Here is a 21,996-nt window from a genome sequence, read left to right on the forward strand (position 1 = left end):
GAATAGATGCACTCAAACTATTAAGTAAATGATGTAACATTGCAATGATTCAACATAAGATTTTTTTTTTAATTTTTAAAATTTAAGGCCTACATGAAGTACCTAAAACTTCTTAGGCTTTTCCCCTTTAATCCCTTATTTGTATGCTTCTTACAATGGAAGCAGGTAATGAGAAAGATATCCTACGATCCAGATTTTTTATGCTCAGCAATAAAGCTACTGGTTAGGCAGACTCAGCTATCAAAATGTAACTTAATTTTAAATTTTAACTGACATCCTGGATTTGATAAACTCTATTCTTAATATGCTAAGAATTGCCTTAATCCACTTTATAATAACAAGAAACTTAAGTTTCTTCTCAGTAATTCATATAACTTCCAGAAACTTGTGAGCTTCTTAAACTCAATATTTCTAACTACTGTAACTATTTTAAACACTACAGTGGTTCTAACAACTACTGAGAATTTTAAAACTATCAGTGAATTCAATTCAAAATGGAAGAGGTAAGCTTGCTTCTGAATATTTTTATTTATTTTTAATTTTTTTTTTCTTTTTTGGCCATACTAGGCAGCTTGCAGGATCTTAGTTCCTGACCACAGATCAAACCCGTGCCCCATGCAGCGGAAGTCAGAGTCCCAACCACTGGACCGCCAGGGAAGTCCCTGAATATTTTTAGACTAAAAAAACCAATCAGGGTTTATCACCAGAGACCACCACCAAAGAACAGCCCCACTGAATAAATGGTTCCCATTTTCCTTCGAGTTCACGTGCCTCAAATTTTGTGTCTGTGTTAAAATATCAGCTAGAAAAGGTGCACTGGCTTGCTGTTAAGACAGAAATGATTATCTAATGATCTACTTCATGTCCCAAATTATAAATGCAGTCTGCAACTGGCAGGTGATGCTGCCACTGCATTCCTCCTGGCAAAGACTTGGCTCCATTAAGACCTGACGACCTCTAACTCCTTCTTAGAGATGAAACAGTTTATAGCAACTGAATAAATTAAAATGTAAGAAATAGTATTTCAACAGAAATTATTTACATTTTTCATTTTTAACAGAGGTTTTTTTATTGTAGCTTTTATTTGTTCTATGGGAAGTTTTTCTTTCTTCTAATGTTCAAAGGGAAAATCATACATGTGTGTTTATTTAACTGATTTATATGGAACTCTTCATTAACTTGTGTGTGTAAAAGCAACATGCAAACAAAAAAAAAAAACACTGGACAAAAAACTTACTGGCAAGAACAATCTCTGGGAAGCACACGGTTTAAAGAGCTTTTTCCATTCTGCTGCATTCTCACTCGGAAAAGTTATCGGATATAATGAATAATTAAATGTTTGTAGAAATGACCAGCTGTTAAGCTAAAATAAAAAAACAAATAAAAAATAAAAGAACTCGGTTTAGATTTGTTTCACTTTCTCTGCAAAATCATAAACCAACAGATTATTTTTTCAAAAGCTAAAATTTAAGATGTTATACATTGTATGTCATACACACTTAAGAGAAAGTTAGATTCTTCTTTCCCACCATTTTGTTTTCATTCAAAATCTTAAAGTCATTCCAATATGCTAGAAAGACTCCACCGTAAAGGTCTGAGGGGCAATTGAAGTTATAAGGATACCAACCACAAAACCAAAGTGGAAAGAGCCTTACAAACTGTTCGCCTCCATCAGCTTGACCTGATGTATAAATCCTCTCAATCCCTAAACAAGTTAAACTCAGAAAAATTAAGCACTAATTTTATTACCACAGTATGTATGATATAACAGAAAATATTTACAATCCAAGTCAGATCAATGAAAAGCTGATTAGAAAAATATTTATCTATATAGTTTCAATGTCCACAGATATTCCTGGTAATAAAATATTTTGATAAATACATATCCAGTGCTGATTTTTTAAAAAAATCATTACAAAAAGCAAAATCTGATATTCTGATCTGAAAATCTATAATGAACACGTTTACTCTTTAGTATCCCGAATGCATTTCAAGACACTGAATTGCTTCAAATTCAGTTTAAGTATTACCTATCACTGCTGCTTAAACAGAATTGTTGATTTAAATTTCCTACAGAGCATTCACCATTTATAAAACTAAGCATTTTATATACGGGAAGAAAAAACTAAGCATTTTATATAACGGGCTGAAGATGATCTCTTCTTGAATTATGTCTGTGTTCAAGTAATTTTAATTTTTTAAAAATTTTTGAAAATGCTCAACACATATCTATTTTTTATTGTTTTATTTTTATTTTATTTATTTTCAGTTGCATCAGTTCTTAGTTGCGGCACACAGGATCTTTCATTGTGGCGCTCAGGCTCTCTACTTGTGGTATGTGGGCTCAAGTGCATGGGCTCAGTAGTTGTGGAGCGTGAGCTATTTCTGGCACGCAGGCTCCAGACAGTGTGGACTCTCTAGTTGTGGCTCACGGGCTCCAGAGTGCATGGGCTCTGTAGTCGTGGCATGCAGGCTCTCTAGCTGTGGAGTGTGGGCTCAGTAGTTGTGGTGCAAGGCCTTAGTTGCCCCGGGATCTTAGTTCCCTGACCAGGAATCGAACCCACATCCCCTTCATTGGAAGGCGGATTCTTAACCACTGGACCACCAGGGAAGTCCCTGTTCAAGGGATTTTTAAAAACATTAATTCCTCCCTCTTTCTTTCCTTCTTTCTCCCCCCATCTCTCTCTCTCTCTCTCTCTCTCTCTCTCTCTCTCTCTCTCTCTCACACACACACACACACACACACACACACAATCAATGCCTTCCAACATAGTTTAAGGGAATAGCTTTACTTCCAACACACTGTTTTGATGTCTCTGTTAATTAGTTTCAAACACTAGTATTTTATTTTCCTTGCGTGACTTATAAATCACTTAAAGATCCTTTCAAGGGACTTCACTTCACAACTACAGAGCCCACGCGCTCTCGAGCCTGCGTGCTGTAACTGGAGAGAAGCCCACACGCTGCAACGAAGAGCCCAGGCACCATAACGAAAGATCCCATGTGCCGCAACTAAGACCCAACACAGCTAAAAATAATAAACAAATAATTTTAAAAGAAGATCCTTTCAATACCAACTTCAAAATGAAATCTTAGTCATTTTTAAAATTCTAATATCTAATCATCTTTCCTACAGTAAAAGCACATTCCACAAAATATTTGATTCTCCTTCATCAAAAGCAAAACCAAAGTCTCAGAGTTAACCATGATAGTTAAAGAAAAACTAAGTTTAAAAATATAGTATATATTATACAAGCAATAACTCAGCCAGATTTGAAGACAACACAGAAGCCTCATATAAGATGAAGCAATAAATTTATTTTACTTTTATATTACATTTTCAAAGATTTCCACAGTTGGTAGCAATCTCTTACTATTCTCTGAACTGTTAGGACGAGATTAATTCCTCAGTTAATATTTTAGGAAACAATCCAGATAATAAGATTAAGATCACAAAAGCATATATCACAAGTACAGAGACTAGAAATATTTTAAAACAGTAAGTAAAGCTTTTTTTCTGTGTTTTTTTAAAATTGAAGTACAGCTGATGTACAATATTATATATGTTACAGGTGTAAGGTACAGGTACACAATTTTTAAAGGTTACACTCCATTTATAGTTATTATAAAATACTGGCTACATTCCCACACTATATACAGGATATACTGTGATGTAAAATATATCCTGTAGCTTATTTTATCATAATAATTTGTACTTCTTAATCTCCTATACCTATATTGCCCCTCCTCCTTTCCCTCTCCCCACTGGTAACCACTAGTTTGTTCTCTGTTAACTGTGAGTCTGTTTCTTTTTTGTTATATTCACTAGTTTGTTGTAATTTGTAGATTCCACATATAAGTGATATTATACAGTACTTTTTTCTCCATCTAACGCCCTCCAAGTCCATCCATGCTGCTGCAAATGGCAAAATTTTCATTCTTTTTTATGGCTGAGTAGTATTCCATGTGTGTATATATGTGTGTGTGTGTGTGTGTGTGTGTGTGTGTGTGTGTGTGTGTGTGTGTATATACACCACCTCTTGTTTATCCATTCATCTGTTGATGTATACTTAGGTTGCTTCCATATCTTAGCATTTGTAAACAATGCTGCTATGAACATTGGGGTGCATGTATCTTTTCTAATGAGTGTTTTTATTTTTTTCAAATATATACTCAGGAGTGGACTGATGAGTCATATAGTTCTATTTTAAATTTTTTGAGAAACCTCCATAGTGTCTTCGACAGTGTCTGCACCAATTTACATGCCCACCAACAGCATATGAGGATTCCCTTTTCTCCACATCCTAATATTTCTTATGTGTGGTCTTTGTGATGATAAATAGCCATTATGACAGGTGGGAGGTGAGATGTCATTGTGGTTTTGATTTGCATTTCCCTGACGATTAATGAGCAACATTGAGCATCTCTTCATGTGCTTGTTTGTCCATCTGCATGTCCTCTTTGGAGAACGTCTGTTCAGTTCTTCTGCCCATTTTTTAATCAGGTTGTTTGTTTTTTTTGATGGTGAGTTGTATGAGCTGTTTATGTATTTTGGATATTAACCCCTAATTAGTCATCATTTACAAATATTTCTCTCATTCAGTAGGTTGTCTTTTCATTTTGTCAATGGTTTCCTTTGCTGTGCAAAAGCTTTTAAGTTTCATTAGGTCCCATTTGTTTATTTTTGCTTTTATTTCCTTTGCGCTTTAGGAGACAGATCCAAAAAAATAGTGCTATGATTTATGTCAAAGACTGTTTTGCCTATGATTTCTTCTAGGAATTTTATGGTTTCTGGTCTTACATTTAGGTCTTTAATCCATTTTGAGTTTATTTTTGTGTATGGTGTTAGAGAATATTCTAATTTCATTCCTTGTAAAACAGTAAGGAAAGCTTTATGCCTCTTGGAATCAAAGATTTTAGCAGAAAACTAAAAGACTTGAGGTCACAAGTAGTGTTTTTCACTTAATATGCAAAATGAACTAATTTAACCAGAGAAAGCATCGAATACCCTTTTCCTACATAGATCAAGCAAAAAAATCCAAATCCGTTTGAAAGCTTAATTGAGTGTAGAGAGAGAGATAAGAGATGGTGCGGGGATAATCATTATCATCTTCACCACCATCTCAGAACACAAGGTAATGAGATTTCAGGTGAATTTTCTTCTTCGTATATGTTCTCCCTCCTATATTTATCTGTTCTCCTCTTCTTGCATAGGAATATATTTTTTTGTTAAGGTTATGTGGCCGTCCTGATTAAAGGGGTATATTGTCAATCCACACAAACAACTAGATATGGTCACATGACTAAGTTGAGACCAATGAGATACTGGCAGGAATGTCATGTGCAACTTCTAGAAAGTTTCCTTAGAAAGGAGGAGGAGAACCCCCTTCTTCACTCCTTCCTCCCTCATGTTGGCTAGAATATGAGTGTGACGGCTGGAGCTTGAGGAGCCATCTTGGATCATGAGGTAGAAGCTTTATGTTAAAGATGGCTCAGCCACAAGAGGGAAAAAAACAGAATCCCTGAAGACACAGCACTGCCATATACCACAGACTGCCTACTTTTATATAAGAGAGAAATAAACTTCTATCTTGTTTAAGCCACTGTTATCTTGGGTTTTCTGCCGTTACAGCCAAACTGATTGTAACTAATACAAAACCAAAATAAGAAACTTTCTTACCAGAGCAAGAAGCTACTTCCCTCCATACTGTCAATTAAGAGTTCCCTCCACTCAAAACAGAATTAAAACCTTCGTGCACACTCTGATTGAGGCACTCTCAAGCCAAGGATGGGAACACAATTAAGAAGTAGGACTTCTCAAAAACAAGTCTTCCTCTTACACCCTACATCTGGAGGCGCAGATGGAAGTGGCAGCAGGGAACAGTCCCCACTCTTAGAGGGCAGAGCTGCAGAATACATATTTTTGTTCAACAACATTTTATTATATATACCATTAAATATTCAACTATACAGGCTTGACTAAGTCTCAAATACTTACTATGCCTTTAAAACTATCATGCAGTTGATCTTCAGCAAAAATATGGAACTGAAGAGGTTTGATGCTGAAGATAAGTGCTGACTTCAACATGGTTAGAGTTTCTTCCAGTCTTTCCCCACAGGCAACTACGGCTAGGTGCACTCTCTCAACGGGCCGCATTTTCAGCCTATACCTGATAGAAAAGAAAACCGCATTTTCCAACAGTGTTAGTACAGGGTAACATGTTAACGACATGGTATTCTGACCGTGTTCAAAGATTTAAGTTTGAACAACAAGGTCCTACTGTACAGCAGAGGGAACTATATTCAATATCCTGTAATGAACCATAATGAAAAAGAATATGAAAGAGAATATATATATATATATATAACTGAATCACTTTGCTGTACACCAGAAACCAGTACAGCATTGTAAATCAACTATAGTTCAATTGAAAAAAAAACTGAAGTTTGAACCTTCTATTTAAAAAGCAAAGACACATCAAATTATAAAACAGTACAATGCTGAATCAATCATATATATATATATATATATATATATATATATATATATATATATATATATACCCTCAACCAGCCTTTCTCAGCTAATGTTCCTCACTAGGAACCAAAAAACACAAAAAATGACCACTTCCACATTCCCCCAAGAATGGTACATAACTAGCATCATTCTGGATGCACGGGAGAGAAGTTAATTCACTACTCACTCTGGATGCTGTAGGACATTAGGGCTTAATTCTCTCAAGGAAACCCCCACTTGATAAAGGGAGCAGCACTGATTTGAAGGTCTTCCATTTTATTTACTTTTTAACTATTTTACTTAAAAAAAAAAATCTCAAACACACCAAAGTAGAGAGAATACAACAGTAAATCTCCATGTACCCATCTCTCAGCTGCAACAATTATCCATCCAAAGGCATTCTTATTTCCTCTAAAACCCCTCCCCACAGCCTCTTCCACTAACCAACAGATCATTTTGAAACAAACCCAGATATAAATTCACCCACAAATATTTCAGTATTATATCCAATCTTCAACCATGCTGATTACAAGAAGTTTCCTTCACATAAGTTTTTTTTTTTAACTGTGCAGTCCCATTTATCAAGTGAGAAGTAAAAATTTCTGAGGTGGTCTAAAAATACTAGTCAAACGCTAGTAGCACATCATTTTGGAAGGAAGGAAAGATTCCTAAACCCCAGTTATCAGCCTAGGCTATGTTAGACCCCACCTCTAACACAGAGCAGCAGTGCAAGCACCTTACCACTGAACCAGTAATACTCCACCATCATACAAGGAACAGAACTAATTATGTGCAACTGCACTGTTATTAAACAATTAACATTTACAATATGAAATAAAGACCTCATCTGTAATTAGGACATAAAATAATCTTTTTGGAACTGACAGCTAAAGGTATGTAGGAGTGGAGGACAACATAAAACAAACTAGTAGCACATTAAAGTGCTATGAAGTACAAACATTCCAAAACTAAAAACATACAAATGTGACTTTAACTCAATTTTTAGTTACAGAGATCCTTTCTGTAAAATGTATAAGGGGATTAGAAATAATACTGTTTAATGTTAATAGTTGTATGTACCCATTATTGAAATTTTGTAACAGCAGGGATGGGTGATTAATCATTTTTCTTAAATTTATAAGCTAAAATTATCATAGTTATGTTCCTTAGCACAGGACTTTGGAATCTTGAGTATTCATGTGTCCACGTGTCAGAGTGGACCCAGAACTGTTTCCTGAGGAAAATCTTGGACTTGCTCATGGGTAGTCCCTCAACTGACCAGGATATGAGAAAACAGAAAATGATGCTAAGTAACATTAAATACAAACAATTGACTATATAAAACACACCTGAATATCAAATTCATACAACTTAATGTTTTAACATTAAACATTTGGATTAATTTTTTATCCTATTAATGATAAAGTCTGAATATATATAACGTGCTCCTGCTTTTACTATGGATCTATTCAGTCATATGAACAAGCTTGTCTACCAAGGGCCCAGAGACATTTAAGACAGCAGTTGAAACTGACGCTTTTCTGGTCTGAGTTCCTGAGGCCTGAAAGTGGGTTCACTTCTCTTACATGGGACATCTCTTACCTACACAATTACTGGTAACTGTCAGCCTTCAGCAGAGGAGCAGAAAGGCTTTTCAGCATGAATACTCACTCATCTCCTAGAAAACACAAGAGTCATTTCCTTCCCTGATGCCTCAACTGGGAGTCTGAAACCCAATACCTTGATAACCTACCCTTTATTCAGAGTAATGGGCCAACTATTCTAAAGATGAGGTTCTTTAAAAACAAACAACAACAACTGCTTTTAAGAAAAAGAAACCTTCCCTGGATAATTCATGAAGGTAAACATTATTATACCACTTTGTTAATGGTATTAAATGGAGAAGTCACATAAAAAGTGGTATTCCTGGAAGGGGAATTTCCTATTTGAGAAGCAGTGGTGATAGTTTATTCTTCATCAAGTTATTAAGATTATCATTAAATTAAGTAAGATATAACATCAGGTACATACTTTGCCTTTAAAATTTAGATCAATCTACCAAGGAACTGGTTTTTATGAGTGGTTTGAGGAGGGGACCACTGCATAATTTTGCACATGGCTATCCAGCTATCCAACCATCGTCTGTTACAGGGTTACCAGAGTTTAGCCTTTCACCACTCACCTGCTGTACTACCTCTTTCACTCATAAGGTACAGCATAAGCTTGGGTCTTTTGAAAGCTGTTCTTTTCCACTGACAGGAGTTAGAAAGAAGCAGTGCCTGCTTCCTTGTCTGCACCCTCTATCCATTCCCCTCGTTTCTGTTGAGCCCCTCAGTTTATAACTTTGGAACCCTATCAGAGGGGAGACGATCTACACTTTCTATACCTAAACAAGGGGACATGAACCCAGTTCACCTCAAAGCAGTGGAAGCCACAATGACACAAGTAAAAGAGAAGGCAATCAAGACACACAACAATCTCACAGAGCTCTCCATTGTCTCAGCTTTCTGATAAATGCCTCCAGGTCCTGTTCCTCAAGAGGGTATAAAGACCCTTCATTAAAGCACCAAGATTTGAGAATCTATAATGGGCTTGGATTGCTTAACTGGCCATAACTAGATCCCGCCCCAAAGCTAAAAGCCTAGAGATTTAAAGGGTGAGCCATAACAGTCATGTACTGTTTGGCACAGAACTCTCTACATACAGAAGTATAATAAACCTTCTCAAGAGAAATAAGTCAAATGTTCTTCAAGGAAAAGAAGTCCTTCTAAGGTCAGTCCCAGGGACTCCTGCTCTCAGGCACTGCAGAAAGGCTCGTTCTAATCACACTGCTAGCACTCCTTCCACCAATTTCTATAAAAGTCGTAGTAGTGTCAACTATATTGCATTTGTTTTTCTGTTATGTGTCTGTCCCTTTTTAGCAAAGGCATTATATACAGTACAGTCTCCAACAGCTAAACCGACAAGACAAAACATATTTTATTTATTATTTTTTTTTATTTATTTTTTTTTTTGCAGTACGCGAGCCTTCTCTCTGTTGTGGCCTCTCCCGTTGCGGAGCACAGGCTCCGGACGCACAGGCTCAGCGGCCACGGCTCACGGGCCCAGCCGCTCCGGAGCATGTGGGATCTTCCCGGACCGGGGCACGAACCCGCGTCCCCTGCATCGGCAGGCGGACTCTCAACCACTGCGCCACCAGGGAAGCCCACAAAACATATTTTAAAGATGTCTCTGCTCACCACCCTGTCCCTAGACCCAGGAACAGGCAGTACCTGCAACCGGAAGAGACGTAAAGCAAGCTTTTACACTAGAGGAAGGGATAACTAAAACTTCCGAAGAAGTTGTAGGGAAGCAGCCGTTCAAGTAATTTTAGTCCCAACTGAATGGGGTTAATACTGTCAGGATCTACAAAACTATGCTATATATTAATCACAGTGTGAATAAGAGAAAGTGCCTGTGGATTTAAAGAAATGTTATCCAAAAAGGACATTTTAAAGTCATACCTACTTTTCTACAGATATATGATTAGAAGAAATGCTTCAGATAATTCAAAGGTAACACCTGAGGGTCCCCATGAGTAAATCTGGCATAGCCTGAGCACAGACTAGAATTGTGACAGCAATGAATGGTAACGCGTTCTATTAAAAAACCGAATCAGTGTGTCCAAAATGATACTACATAAAGAGTAAGGCGGAGGGGGAACCCTCCTTTAAAGATGAATACCAACCAATTAATGTAGAAGGAATGACAGAATCACAAAAAACAGTATTTTGCATTCACTATTGCAATAGATGATTTGAACAAGAATAATTAATGGATGCTAAAACCACAGAGTATCAAGGTATTATCCCCACACATTACAAAGGGGATAAAGATACTGTTACGGTGTAGAAATGTGACACCGCCACCTTAACCAGGGGATCAAACAACCAATCATGTTAACTGTCTGCCACCACATGCCTCCCCATAGAACGCCCAAAGAGCACAAGATCTCCTGTGCAGTATTCCTGCCAAAGATCCTGAATCTAATCCTAAGGAGACAGGCAAAACCAAATAAAGGAACATTCTGCAAAACAAAACAAAAATATCATGTCATGGAAGAAAGACACCAACCACCACACCTCCCTGCCCTGTCCCCTCCTCAAAAAAATGTCTGGGAATTGTTCTAGAAAAAAGAAGACTAAATAGATTTAATAACTGAATGCAATTGTTCCTTGACTTGGTTCTGAATGGGGAAGAAAAGATACAAAGTTCATTAAAAGGAAAATAAGGAAATATGAATATATATAAATATAACATTCTGTCAGTGTTAAATAACTTGAAAGGGCCAATTTTGTTACGTTGGTACTGGAGAATATCCCTGTTCTTAGGCAATACATGCTGAATATTTAGGCTGTCGCTCGAACAGTTCAGCCAAAAAGTGGCAAAATGTTACTAATAGGTAAATATCTAGTGACAGGTATGAAGTGGCTCGCTATGCTATTCTTATATACCTCTGTAGATATGAAAACTTACCAAAGTAAAAAGCTGAGAGGAGGAATCCAGAAAAAAAGTTAACACAATGTTTTAGATGAAAATTCTAATACAAATACTGTAAACAGACTTACAAGCCTTAAGAATAGACTTATTTTAAGTAACTTTTCTGCTATTAAGGAATAATAATTTTTCTTTTTTTAGACAGCATCAACATTTAAACATTAAAAATTTTTAATCAAAATTTAGCATCAAAGGCTTCCAGTGTTCTTCTACCCTATAACTAAATTAGTGTTTTCTCTATAAAAGAAAACAACATATAATAATATCTAGATTAGGAATTAACATTATAATTAAGTACACAGACTCAAAGTAAACAGATAAAATTTCTGATAACAATCTCCCCAAACTAAAAAATAACTGCCACGAACTTATCTTTAAAAACTTGCAACTGAACAAAATTGGAAAACTATATTCAGAAACACTAATGATAATTTCCTTAATGTGTAGCTCTTAAAAAAAAGTTTTTCCTCTTACTATAAAAAAAAGAGTTGTGGTGAATTAACATACTAAGGTAAAACTACTTTAAAGGTTGTATATAAATCACTTTGGGGACAAAATACAATACTTAAAAAAACTCTGCAAGGTTTTATGCAAAGCATTAAAAAAATCTAAAAATTCAACATTTTGTAAGTATTAATTGTTAAAATATAATTTAAAATAGTCTGTAAAAATATACCTCTTAAAACTAGCATGGGATCTCTCAAGATAACAGTTCAGGTAGCAAATACACAGACTATGAACAGAGAATCAATTCCCATCATATAGAAAAAGATAAAATATTTTAAAAGCTCAAGTCATATAATAATATTAAAATTAAGAGATTACATAATGAAAAGAAAACTACAATTAAAAAATGAAACATATAAGGAAAATATTTGTAATCAACGGCAAAGGTAGAACATATTATTCTAAGCGTTCATAAAATAAGCATTAAAAACTCAATAGGTAAATATCAATCCAGAAAATAAAAACAAAAATTTTAAAAGCCAAATAAATGCAGAAATATATTCAAGAAATAATCAATGAATATAAATCAATAATAAGCTATCATTTTACTCTAATAAGTGGTAAAATTATAACTCCCAATAATGAATGTTAAGATTATGGTGACACCAGTACACTCACACAATGCTGGTACAGGCTTAAATCTGTATAATTTTTAGAACATAAGTGATATCCATTCTTTTTAATGAATACCTGAACTCCTTTCACATGCTAGACACTGGGGATAAACATGAAAGCCACAGTCCTAACCTCACACAATTTATAGCTGTTGTGAAAAGACAAATTTTTAAAAGATTTAATCAGAAAGCACGGTAATTGCTTAAATAGAAAACAATCAAGGTTGCTTGCTAACTGGGCTCACTACACAAACATGTAACCTAGTCTGAAACTGCTGGGGAGAATGACTAGTCATTTACTGGTTGCCAAGCACCTTGCCAAATAATGGGGCTTAAATAATGAACGCCACGTGGTGTCCGTCTGCGAAGTCAACACTCCAGAAGTGGGTAATGATTCGCAACCACAACAGATGCAGCAGGTACGGTAAGTAGGAGGATACAGAGAAGGGGGAAGCGGTGGGCACGGAAGGGAGGTCGCAGTGGCGGGATAAGAGGTGATTCCATGCTAGTTAAGGGACAGAAAGGAAGAGGCCGGCCGGAGCAACCGCGTGAAAGGAGACGGCGGGAAAAGTCAGCGCAGACCGACTGGCGTGCGGGAAGTCCACCACGCACCAAGACACAAAACCCAGATGAGGGGAGGCGTGAGGGGCTAGCCCAGGCCAGCAAGGTGAAAAGCACCACCGTGCCGCTGGAAACACAGCTCGGGAGTGCGGGTATGGGTCCCACGGGCGACCCTGTGACTCTCCAGGGAGCAGAAGAGAGAGCAGAGTCCTAAGACGTCAGGACTGAGGAGAGGAGTCCACAGGCGGCGGCAGCGAAACCTGAGACGACAAGAGCCAGAGGGCGACGGTCGAAAGGAAGAAAGAGGAAGTGGCAACAAGAAAGCACATTAGGGCTCGAAGAACAATTCCGAGGTCAGAGGTGGCTTCCGTGAGAGCGGGTTTTTAGTCAGGCGGCGGGCGGGTGCAGCTCCTGGCGGGCCGAGGTGTGAAGGTGTTCTTTTTTTGCTTTCTTAAGGGAGTAAAGCCAGTAGATGCTCATATACGTTTGCTGGTGAGGAGAAAGAATAAACAAAGGATGCTTGAAGGAAAGGGGCTGGAAGCAAGCTGCGGTGGGGACTTTTGTGTTTGGTTTGTTTCAAGGACAGAAGAGGCAGAAGAGGTGTGCGCGCTGTGGCGCCACCGGGGGGCAGTCAGGGGGCGGACGACTCAGGCAGATACAAGTTACTAGAGGCACTCGCACAGGAACGGCGAAAACACTTGCGGTGGGTGTTGAGGCGATTTGGGCTTTTTTATGTTATTTTATGATCACTGTATAATACCCCCCAGAGAAGCCTAATCAAAATACATAAAGACTTCAAATTGGAAACGCTGGGACAAGTCTGGGGAGAAGTAAATGGTGCCAGTTAAGGGCCCACGGGTGCTAGGCAAAATGGGAGAGCTCGTGGTAGCCAAGGGGATTTCAAAGCAGTCTCCCCAGGTGGGCAGAGTCAGGCAAAAATGAGGTGCTATTTAAATACTGAAATGGAGGGGGAGAATGACATGGCAATGGGACGGCACTTTAGCTTGTCGGCACACTGGAATAGACTGAATAAATAAGGGATTCCCAAGAGCAAAGTAAGAAACTAAGTATTGGGCTGCAGCACGCAGGCCTGCAAGCCCTCCCTGCACTTCTTGCCCAGCTTCAAGACCGAAGGAGGAGGCCAGAGTCAGGCCGGCAGAGACATCAATGGCTTAGTGGACGGGGGGAGCTTACGTGTGGAAAGCAAGGTCCTGGAGCAGCACACCACTGTGTGCAGACGACATGGCAGCAGTGTTTGCTGGGGGGTGGGGGTAAGGGGTAATCAGTTATAGGGAGAACTGACCTCAGGTTGGCTCACTGGTTACCAGGGAAACTAGCAGAGGGGCACGCGCCTCACCATCTCTTTGATAGGCTATCATGGAGGAGATGTTCTGATTTAAAGGTCAGAACCATCACTAGTTGGGGCAGGGGCAAGTATGTAGGAAGGTCAGTCATGTGAGTAGGGTGTAGGTGAGGCAGGGACTGGTCGAGCAGGGGATGTACAGAGAGCAAGAGAACAGCCATCTTGAGTGGCCTGATCAGACACTAAGTTTAAAGGATTTTACATAATGATATGATACATGTAACAAAAATGGTTACAGGGCTTCCCTGGTGGCGCAGTGGTTGAGAATCCGCCTGCCGATGCAGGAGACACGGGTTCGTGCCCTGGTCCGGGAAGATCCCACATGCCGCGGAGCAACTAAGCCCGTGAGCCATGGCCGCTGGGCCTGTGCGTCCGGAGCCTGTGCTCCGCAACGGGAGAGGCCACAACAGTGAGAGGCCCGCATACCGCAAAAAAAAAAAAAAAATGGTTACAGATTTATACTATAGATGTAATATTACAGGCAGAGAGTATAACTTTTAAAATCTCAAATTTAGGAGATTAAAAAAGCACAAGGGTTTACAATATCATGTATCTATCCACATGTAGTTCCTTCCAGGGAATACTTGGGAGCTTTGGGAAAATAGTGAGTTGGAGAGACTCAGAGAAAAGAAATACTAAGCAGAGGCTCCAGGATTCAGACTAGGTCAACTTCCCTGGGCTACTTCCGCAGCAGAGGAGGTAGGAAGATCATTACTCATGCCATAACTTACGAAAGGGCCTGGGTTGTATAAATCGGAGTATACAGGGGCTTTCAACCTTTACCCAGCTCCCAGAGTGAGCAGATTTATGTCAGGTCGGAGATAGCTAAGTGGTGCTTGTCCTTACTCTATTCACTAGCAAACTTTTTAAAGGATGAAAAATATGGAGCTCCTATTCTCCAAAATTATGAACAAGCTGAATGTTAAGATTATCTTTAAAAAGTTAGCTTTTAAAAGTTTACATAATCTGACTCAACTGACCCATATTAGAATTTCAATCATCCAATCTTTTCCACAGCAAAGAGATACAATAAAAATGTGTGATTTCAATGATTCCTTCCCAGTTGTTCATGGGATGTATAATGTATTGGGAATACAAGAATTTAAAAATACACACTACTAATATTTATTAAGAATGCAGTTCTTCCCACCTGGAATATGTCACCTCTTGTCCTTAAGCCTGGCTAATTTCCTGTTCATTGTGTAGTCACTCCCTCGAAAACGCCTCCCCTGATGCCTTAAGATGATCCCACCTCATCCCACCTGCTTCTCCCATCTTCATGGCTATAACCTGTCACCCTCTATTATAGTCTCAGGTTGACTATACGATTACCCCCATCAGGATGTAAGCTCCAGAAGGATGGGGCCATGTTAACCAGACTCGGTCTGATTTTTAGCACCTAGCACTGTGCCTGGCAAATGGAATGAATAGAATTAAAATTCAAATGAATCATAAAGAAATTTTATTCTTGGGAAGGGCACTTCAGGCTACGGCCTCACTCTCCCCTGCTACTATCTCAGAGAGTCTGATATCCCATTCCTACCAATACTTGTTTCCTTCGTTGAAGGTTAGAGCAGGAAGGGACCTGAGAGTCAGCCAATCCAATGCCTTCATTATCCAGAGACATGAACAAAGCTGCACTAGTCAAAAACTTTAAAAAGGGGCCAATAAACAATGTCATATCATTTGCTCCTTCATTAAACACTTATCTTTATCCTCCCATTCCCCAATATTCAACCCCTCTGCTCATAACCAATATAACCCTTCCCCAGTTGTCCCCATCTGCCTACAAAATGTTTTTTCAGTATACCAGCTTTAAGTTAGATAAATGCTATATGTCTGTAAATGTCAGCGGAAATCTACCTTTACTATCTGGTTACCACTTCATCACCTGTTACCTAAAATTTGATCATAAATTGTCCTAAGAACAATGGTTTATCTTAGTAACATCTTTAAAATTTTTAGAGCATTTTATACACAGTATGTATTAAAAAATTGTCATAACTACTTTAAAGTGGGAAAAAAGAATAGAAAACCCAATCGGAAAACAAATTATTTAATTGTATAATAATATTACAGGAAAAGAAACATTTTTATGACCATATGACATTTTTATTACACTCAAAAATTTATTAATTACTATCTAATCTTACCTACACTGATCTACCAATTAAATATTAAGTGCCTACCTAAAAGCCGCTTCCCAAAAGCAGTTCATTCCACAAACATCAGAGGGCAGCATCCAATAGGGATTCCAGTAACACAGAGAGCAATCTTTACACCTAACAGAGTAAGACAGAAATAGTCCTATGTGAGTATTTTGGCTTAAAACTGACAAGGAATTTACTCAATAACATAAAAACTTACTGTTCTATTTTACAGCAACAAAACTGCAAATCCAACTTGCTATGGTAACTTGAGGATTTCTGGAAATCGATTTCTCCCTTACTTAGGATACCACTACTTTAAATAGAACTTTAAGACCTTTAGGCAAAAAATACCACAGACTGGAAACATTTTTTAGTCATGAACGCTCTTAATATATTAAGATCTCCTCCTAAGATGACATAGAAAATATTGGAATACTTCTAAAATTTTCCTTCCTTCATGAACTGCACATATTCCCCCTAGAATAAAATCCATTCCACCAAACAAAATATTTGCTTAGCCTGAAGCAAAATGTAAGCCACAGATGCTGGTAGAAAGGAAAGAGAGAATCTTTAAATGCTTTTTAAATTAATCCTCAATCCAAGCTTAAAACACCAAGTATGGTGTTTTAAGTTGGAAATAAGAGACCAAGCTGATATTTACGGCTCAGTTTCATTACCTATGCATCTCAGTTTCACTATATTTCACAAGCTAAAATGGGGGATCAAGAAATGTGGTCTTTCTTCTTAGATTGCAGGTTGGAGCTAAAAAAAACCCATAAATACACAACAACAACAACTGCTCACATTACAAAAAGTATGTTTTTTTCGTTGTTATTCCTTTTCAAAACAAGAGTCTAGTTGGAAATTCAGTACAGTGGAGGCTTGGGTTTACTAAAGCAAGTATGAAGTCAGAGTGAGTCACTAAACAAGGTCACCTCATGTCCCTCACCATGAATTCAATGATAAGTTACTGTTCTTACAGTGAAAGGTCTATGAAATTTCATATTTGCAACATCTCTGATCACACCTCTCACAAATGTCAACAGGCTAAGACAGGGGGTCTCAATCCAGGATGTACAATGAAATCACCAGAGAGCCCTACACCAGACGTGTTAAATCAGAAATGCTGAGGACAGGGTCAGGCACTGGTTGCTTTTAAAATCCTGCCTAAGTTATTCTGTATACTACTGCATGAAGAACTACAATGTCAGAATTTTTAAATCAATGGAAAAAACTGACATTATAATTTGTTTTTTCTTGAAATGGACACCGTTTTCAAGCACAGCATAAAAAGTTAACATATCTTAATTTAAATGGTTGATAAATCAGAAAAAGAAAATGTGTGCAGACCAGTAAAATGTACAACCTGATGAGGAAATGTGTTTGTCCCCTTCCAGCCATGGTCATGTAGTTTTTAAGTCTTGCACTTATTAGTAGAGACAGGCAGAGTGGAAGTGGCAACAACTAACACAGAGTTTTTTTCAGATTCAAGAGTTCTCACATCTATTTAAGCCTCACAACAAACCTGTTCAAATAGGTATCTCCATCTTTCAGATACAGACATCGTCAAAGCTTTCTTTTAACAAATCCACAATTTATTTATAATAACACCTAAAGTGCCCCTTTGTTCCAGGAATGAAATAAGTTGGTTATTCCATCTCCTTCTGTCAAGTCTTCCAACAGTAGAAAATGAAAATTAAAAATGAAGTCTCAAAGAAAATGACTAATTATTTTGTAAAAATGACTGATTGAAATTGTGTATTAATACCATTTTCTGCCTCAACTTGTATTACTCCCAGCCCTAGGCAATCACACATCTACTTTCTGTCTCCATAGATAAATGGAATTATATAATATGTGACCTTTTGAGTCAGACTTTTTTTCACTTGGTGTATTTTCAAGGTTCACACACTGTAGCATTTATCAGCACATTTCATTCCTTTTTATGGCAAAATAATATTCCCTTTTATGAATGAATGGATATACCACATTTTCTTTATCCATTCATGAGTTAACGAACATTTGGGTTGTTGATACTTTTTGGCTATTATAAATAATGCTTTTATGAACATCCATGTAAAATTTTAATGTGAATGTATGTTTTCAATTCTCTTGAGTATATATATATACACACACACACATACATATACACACACGCGTGCACACGCGCGCACACACACCCCTATGAAAGGAATGGCTGAATCATGTAATCAATGTAAACTGATTAATGCAGATGAAATTACAGGGAAAAAAAATGTCAAGTTTTAGGTAAGTTTCTTGACCATAACTCAATGTCAGAAAACACAGTTTACAGAAAGAATGTTTTCTTTCTGTCTTTCTTTAATGGAAATACAAAACATATGCACTAGCGAGTATACATCCTCCTTACCATTAAAAAAACAAAACAAAACAAAACATAAAACACTGAGCTGCTACTAGCAAGAGGGGGCATAATTTATTCACGGTTTCTTATCCCCCAAATTTACATTCTTTCACTTCTGAAAACTTGGTTTTAAAGATTAAGATACAGAGTAGAAACTCATACTGAGAACTCATTACGTACCAATAACTATCACTACAAGCAATAAATGAGGAAAAGCAACTAATCTGAGACAGACAGTACTTATATTTTCAGGCCAGAAAAACAAAAAGTCTAAAAATATTGGAAAAGTAAAGGTACTTATCCAACTTCTGATTATTAGCTGCTTTTGCTTTTATTCCTTAAGACTACTGAAAATGGAATATTAGACATACAAAGTTCAAAGAGGTAACTCTATTAAATAATTTTAATGGGGCAAAACTGTAGCTGAGCTAAATGGGTATGTCTTCAGTAAACAATAACATCCAGAATCAGTGAAGTCCATAAATGCAAAGTTTTTCCATTGTGGATCACACTGAAATAAAACTTTACCATGACTCATCCCCCTGTTTCATATGGCTTAATGTTTCCAGCTCTAGGTGGCTTGTCTACAAGCAAACTGATCAAGGGATAGCACAGGGATCTCCGTGGTAATAAAACAGTCTGTATCCTGACTGTGGGGGTGATGACACGAATTTTACTTATGTGATACAACAGCATACAACTGCACATACACATGAGTGCAGGTAAAACTGGTGATGCCTGAAGATGGTCTAGGGGTTGTACAATATCAATTTCTGGGGTTCTAATATTCCACTATGTTGATACACATATATTCCAGATACAGTGGTATTACACTAAGCTCATGTAAAATGTTACTACTGGGGAAAAACTGAGTGAAGGATAAATGGGGGTGTCTATGAAGCTTCCTGTGAACTTATACTTATTTCAAAAGTTTAAAAAAAATGAATCACAAATTAAATTACTCCAAATTTCAGTACTTGAAAAATGTTTTAAAAATTGAGACATCAGAAGCAAGAAGAACTACAATCCTGCAGCCTGTGGAACAAAAACCACATTCACAGAAAGACAGACAAGATGAAAAGGCAGAGGGCTATGTATCAGATGAAGGAACAAGATAAAACCCCAGAAAAACAACTAAATGAAGTGGAGATAAGCAACCTTCCAGAAAAAGAATTCAGAATAATGATAGTGAAGATGATCCAGGACCTCAGAAAAAGAATGGAGGAAAAGATCGAGAAGATGCAAGAAATGTTTAACAAAGACCTAGAAGAATAAAAGAACAAACAAACAGAGATGAACAATACAACTGAAATGAAAACTACACTAGAAGGAATCAACAGCAGAATAACTGAGGCAGAAGAATGGATAAGTGACCTGGAAGACAGAATGGTGGAATTCACTGCTGCGGAAGAGAATAAAGAAAAAAGAATGAAAGGAAACAAAGACAGCCTAAGAGACCTCTGGGACAACATTAAACGCAAAAACATTCGCATTATAGGGGTCCCAGAAGGAGAAGAGAGAAAGGACCAGAGAAAATATTTGAAGAGATTACAGTCGAAAACTTCCCTAACATGGGAAAGGAAATAGCCACCCAAGTCCAGAAAGCACAGCGAGCCCCATACAGGATAAACCCAAGGAGTAACATGCCGAGACATATAGTAATCAAATTGGCAAAAATTAAAGACAAAGAAAAATTATTGAAAGCAACAAGGGAAAAATGACAAATAACATACAAGGGAACTCCCATAAGGTTAACAGCTGATTTCTCAGCAGAAACTCTACAAGCCAGAAGGGAGTGACATGATATACTTAAACTGATGAAAGGGAAGAACCTACAGCCAAGATTAATCTACCTGGCAAGGATCTCATTCAGATTCGATGGAGAAATCAAAAGCTTTACAGACAAGCGAAAGCTAAGAGAATGCAGCACCACCAAACCAGCTCTACAACAAATGCTAAAGGAACTTCTCTAAGTGGGAAACACAAGAGAAGAAAAGGACCTACAAAAACAAACCCAAAACAATTAAGAAAATGGTCATAGGAACATAATATTGATAATTACCTTAAACGTGAATGGATTAAATGCTCCAACCAAAAGACACAGGCTTGCTGAATGGATACAAAAACAAGACCCATATATATGCTGTCTACAAGAGACCCACTTCAGACCTAGGGACACATACAGACCTGAAAGTGAGGGGATGGAAAAAGATATTCCATGCAAATGGAAATCAAAAGAAAGCTCGAGTAGCTATACTCGTATCAGATAAAACAGACTTTAAAATAAAGAATGTTACAAGAGACAAGGAAGGAAACTACATAATGATCAAGAGATCAATCCAAGAAGATATAACAATTATAAATATATATGCACCCAACATAGGAGCACCTCAATACATAAGGCAACTGCTAACAGCTATAAAAGAGGAAATCGACAGTAACACAATTAATAGTGGGGGACTTTAACACCTTACTTACACCAATAGACAGACCATCTAAAGGAAACAGAAGCTTTAAATGACACAATAGACCAGATAGATTTAATTGATATTTAGAGGACATTCCATCCAAAAACAGCAGATTACACTTTCTTCTCAAGTGTGCACAGAACATCCTCCAGGACAGATCACATCCTGGGTCACAAATCAAGCCTCGGTAAATTTAAGGAAATTGGAATCATATCAAGCATCTTTTCTGACCACAACACTATGAGAATAGAAATGAATTACAGGGAAAAAAACGTAAAAAATACAAACACATGGAGGCTAAAAAATACGTTACTAAATAACTAAGAGATCACTGAAGAAATCAGAGGAAATCAAAAAATACTAGAGACAGGGTTTCCCTGGTTGCGCAGTGGTTGAGAGTCCACCTGCCAACGCAGGGGACACAGGTTCGTGCCCCCTTCCGGGAAGATCCCACATGCCACAGAGCGGCTGGGCCCGTGACCCATGGTCGCTGAGCCTAGGCGTCCAGAGCCTCTGCTCCGCAACGGGAGAGGGCACAGCAGTGGGAGGCCTGCGTACTGCAAAAATAAAATAATAATAAATAAAATAAAATAAAATAATAAAATAAAAACAAATACTAGAGACAAATGACAATGAAAACACAATGATATGGGCTTCCCTGGTGGCACAGTGGTTGAGAGTCCACCTGCCGATGCAGGGGATACTGGTTCGTGCCCCAGTCTGGGAGGATCCCACATGCCGCGGAGCGGCTGGGCCTGTGAGCCATGGCCGCTGAGCCTGCGTGTCCGGAGTCTGTGCTCCACAATGGGAGAGGCCACAACGGTGAGAGGCCCGCACACTGCAAAAAAATAACCCAAGAAACCACAATGATCCAAAACCTATGGGATGCAGCAAAAG

General features: G+C 37.9%; 1 protein-coding gene across 2 annotated transcripts in view; it reads right to left on the minus strand.

Moving 5' to 3' along the window:
* Positions 1-21,996, minus strand: part of GXYLT1 (glucoside xylosyltransferase 1) — a 53,504-nt gene that overhangs the window by 22,605 nt on the left and 8,903 nt on the right. The window contains exons 2-4 of one of the 2 annotated variants that reach the window (XM_059082158.2): positions 16,288-16,380; positions 5,999-6,170; positions 1,238-1,363 (exon numbers count right to left, since the gene is read on the minus strand). In XM_059082158.2, coding sequence (XP_058938141.1) covers positions 1,238-1,363; positions 5,999-6,170; positions 16,288-16,380 — 391 coding nt within the window. The remainder of the gene's footprint in view (positions 1-1,237; positions 1,364-5,998; positions 6,171-16,287; positions 16,381-21,996) is intronic. The other variant, XM_059082159.2, reaches the window with a different exon arrangement.

This window comes from Kogia breviceps, chromosome 12, assembly GCF_026419965.1.
Source record: "Kogia breviceps isolate mKogBre1 chromosome 12, mKogBre1 haplotype 1, whole genome shotgun sequence".
Lineage (NCBI taxonomy): Eukaryota > Metazoa > Chordata > Mammalia > Artiodactyla > Physeteridae > Kogia > Kogia breviceps.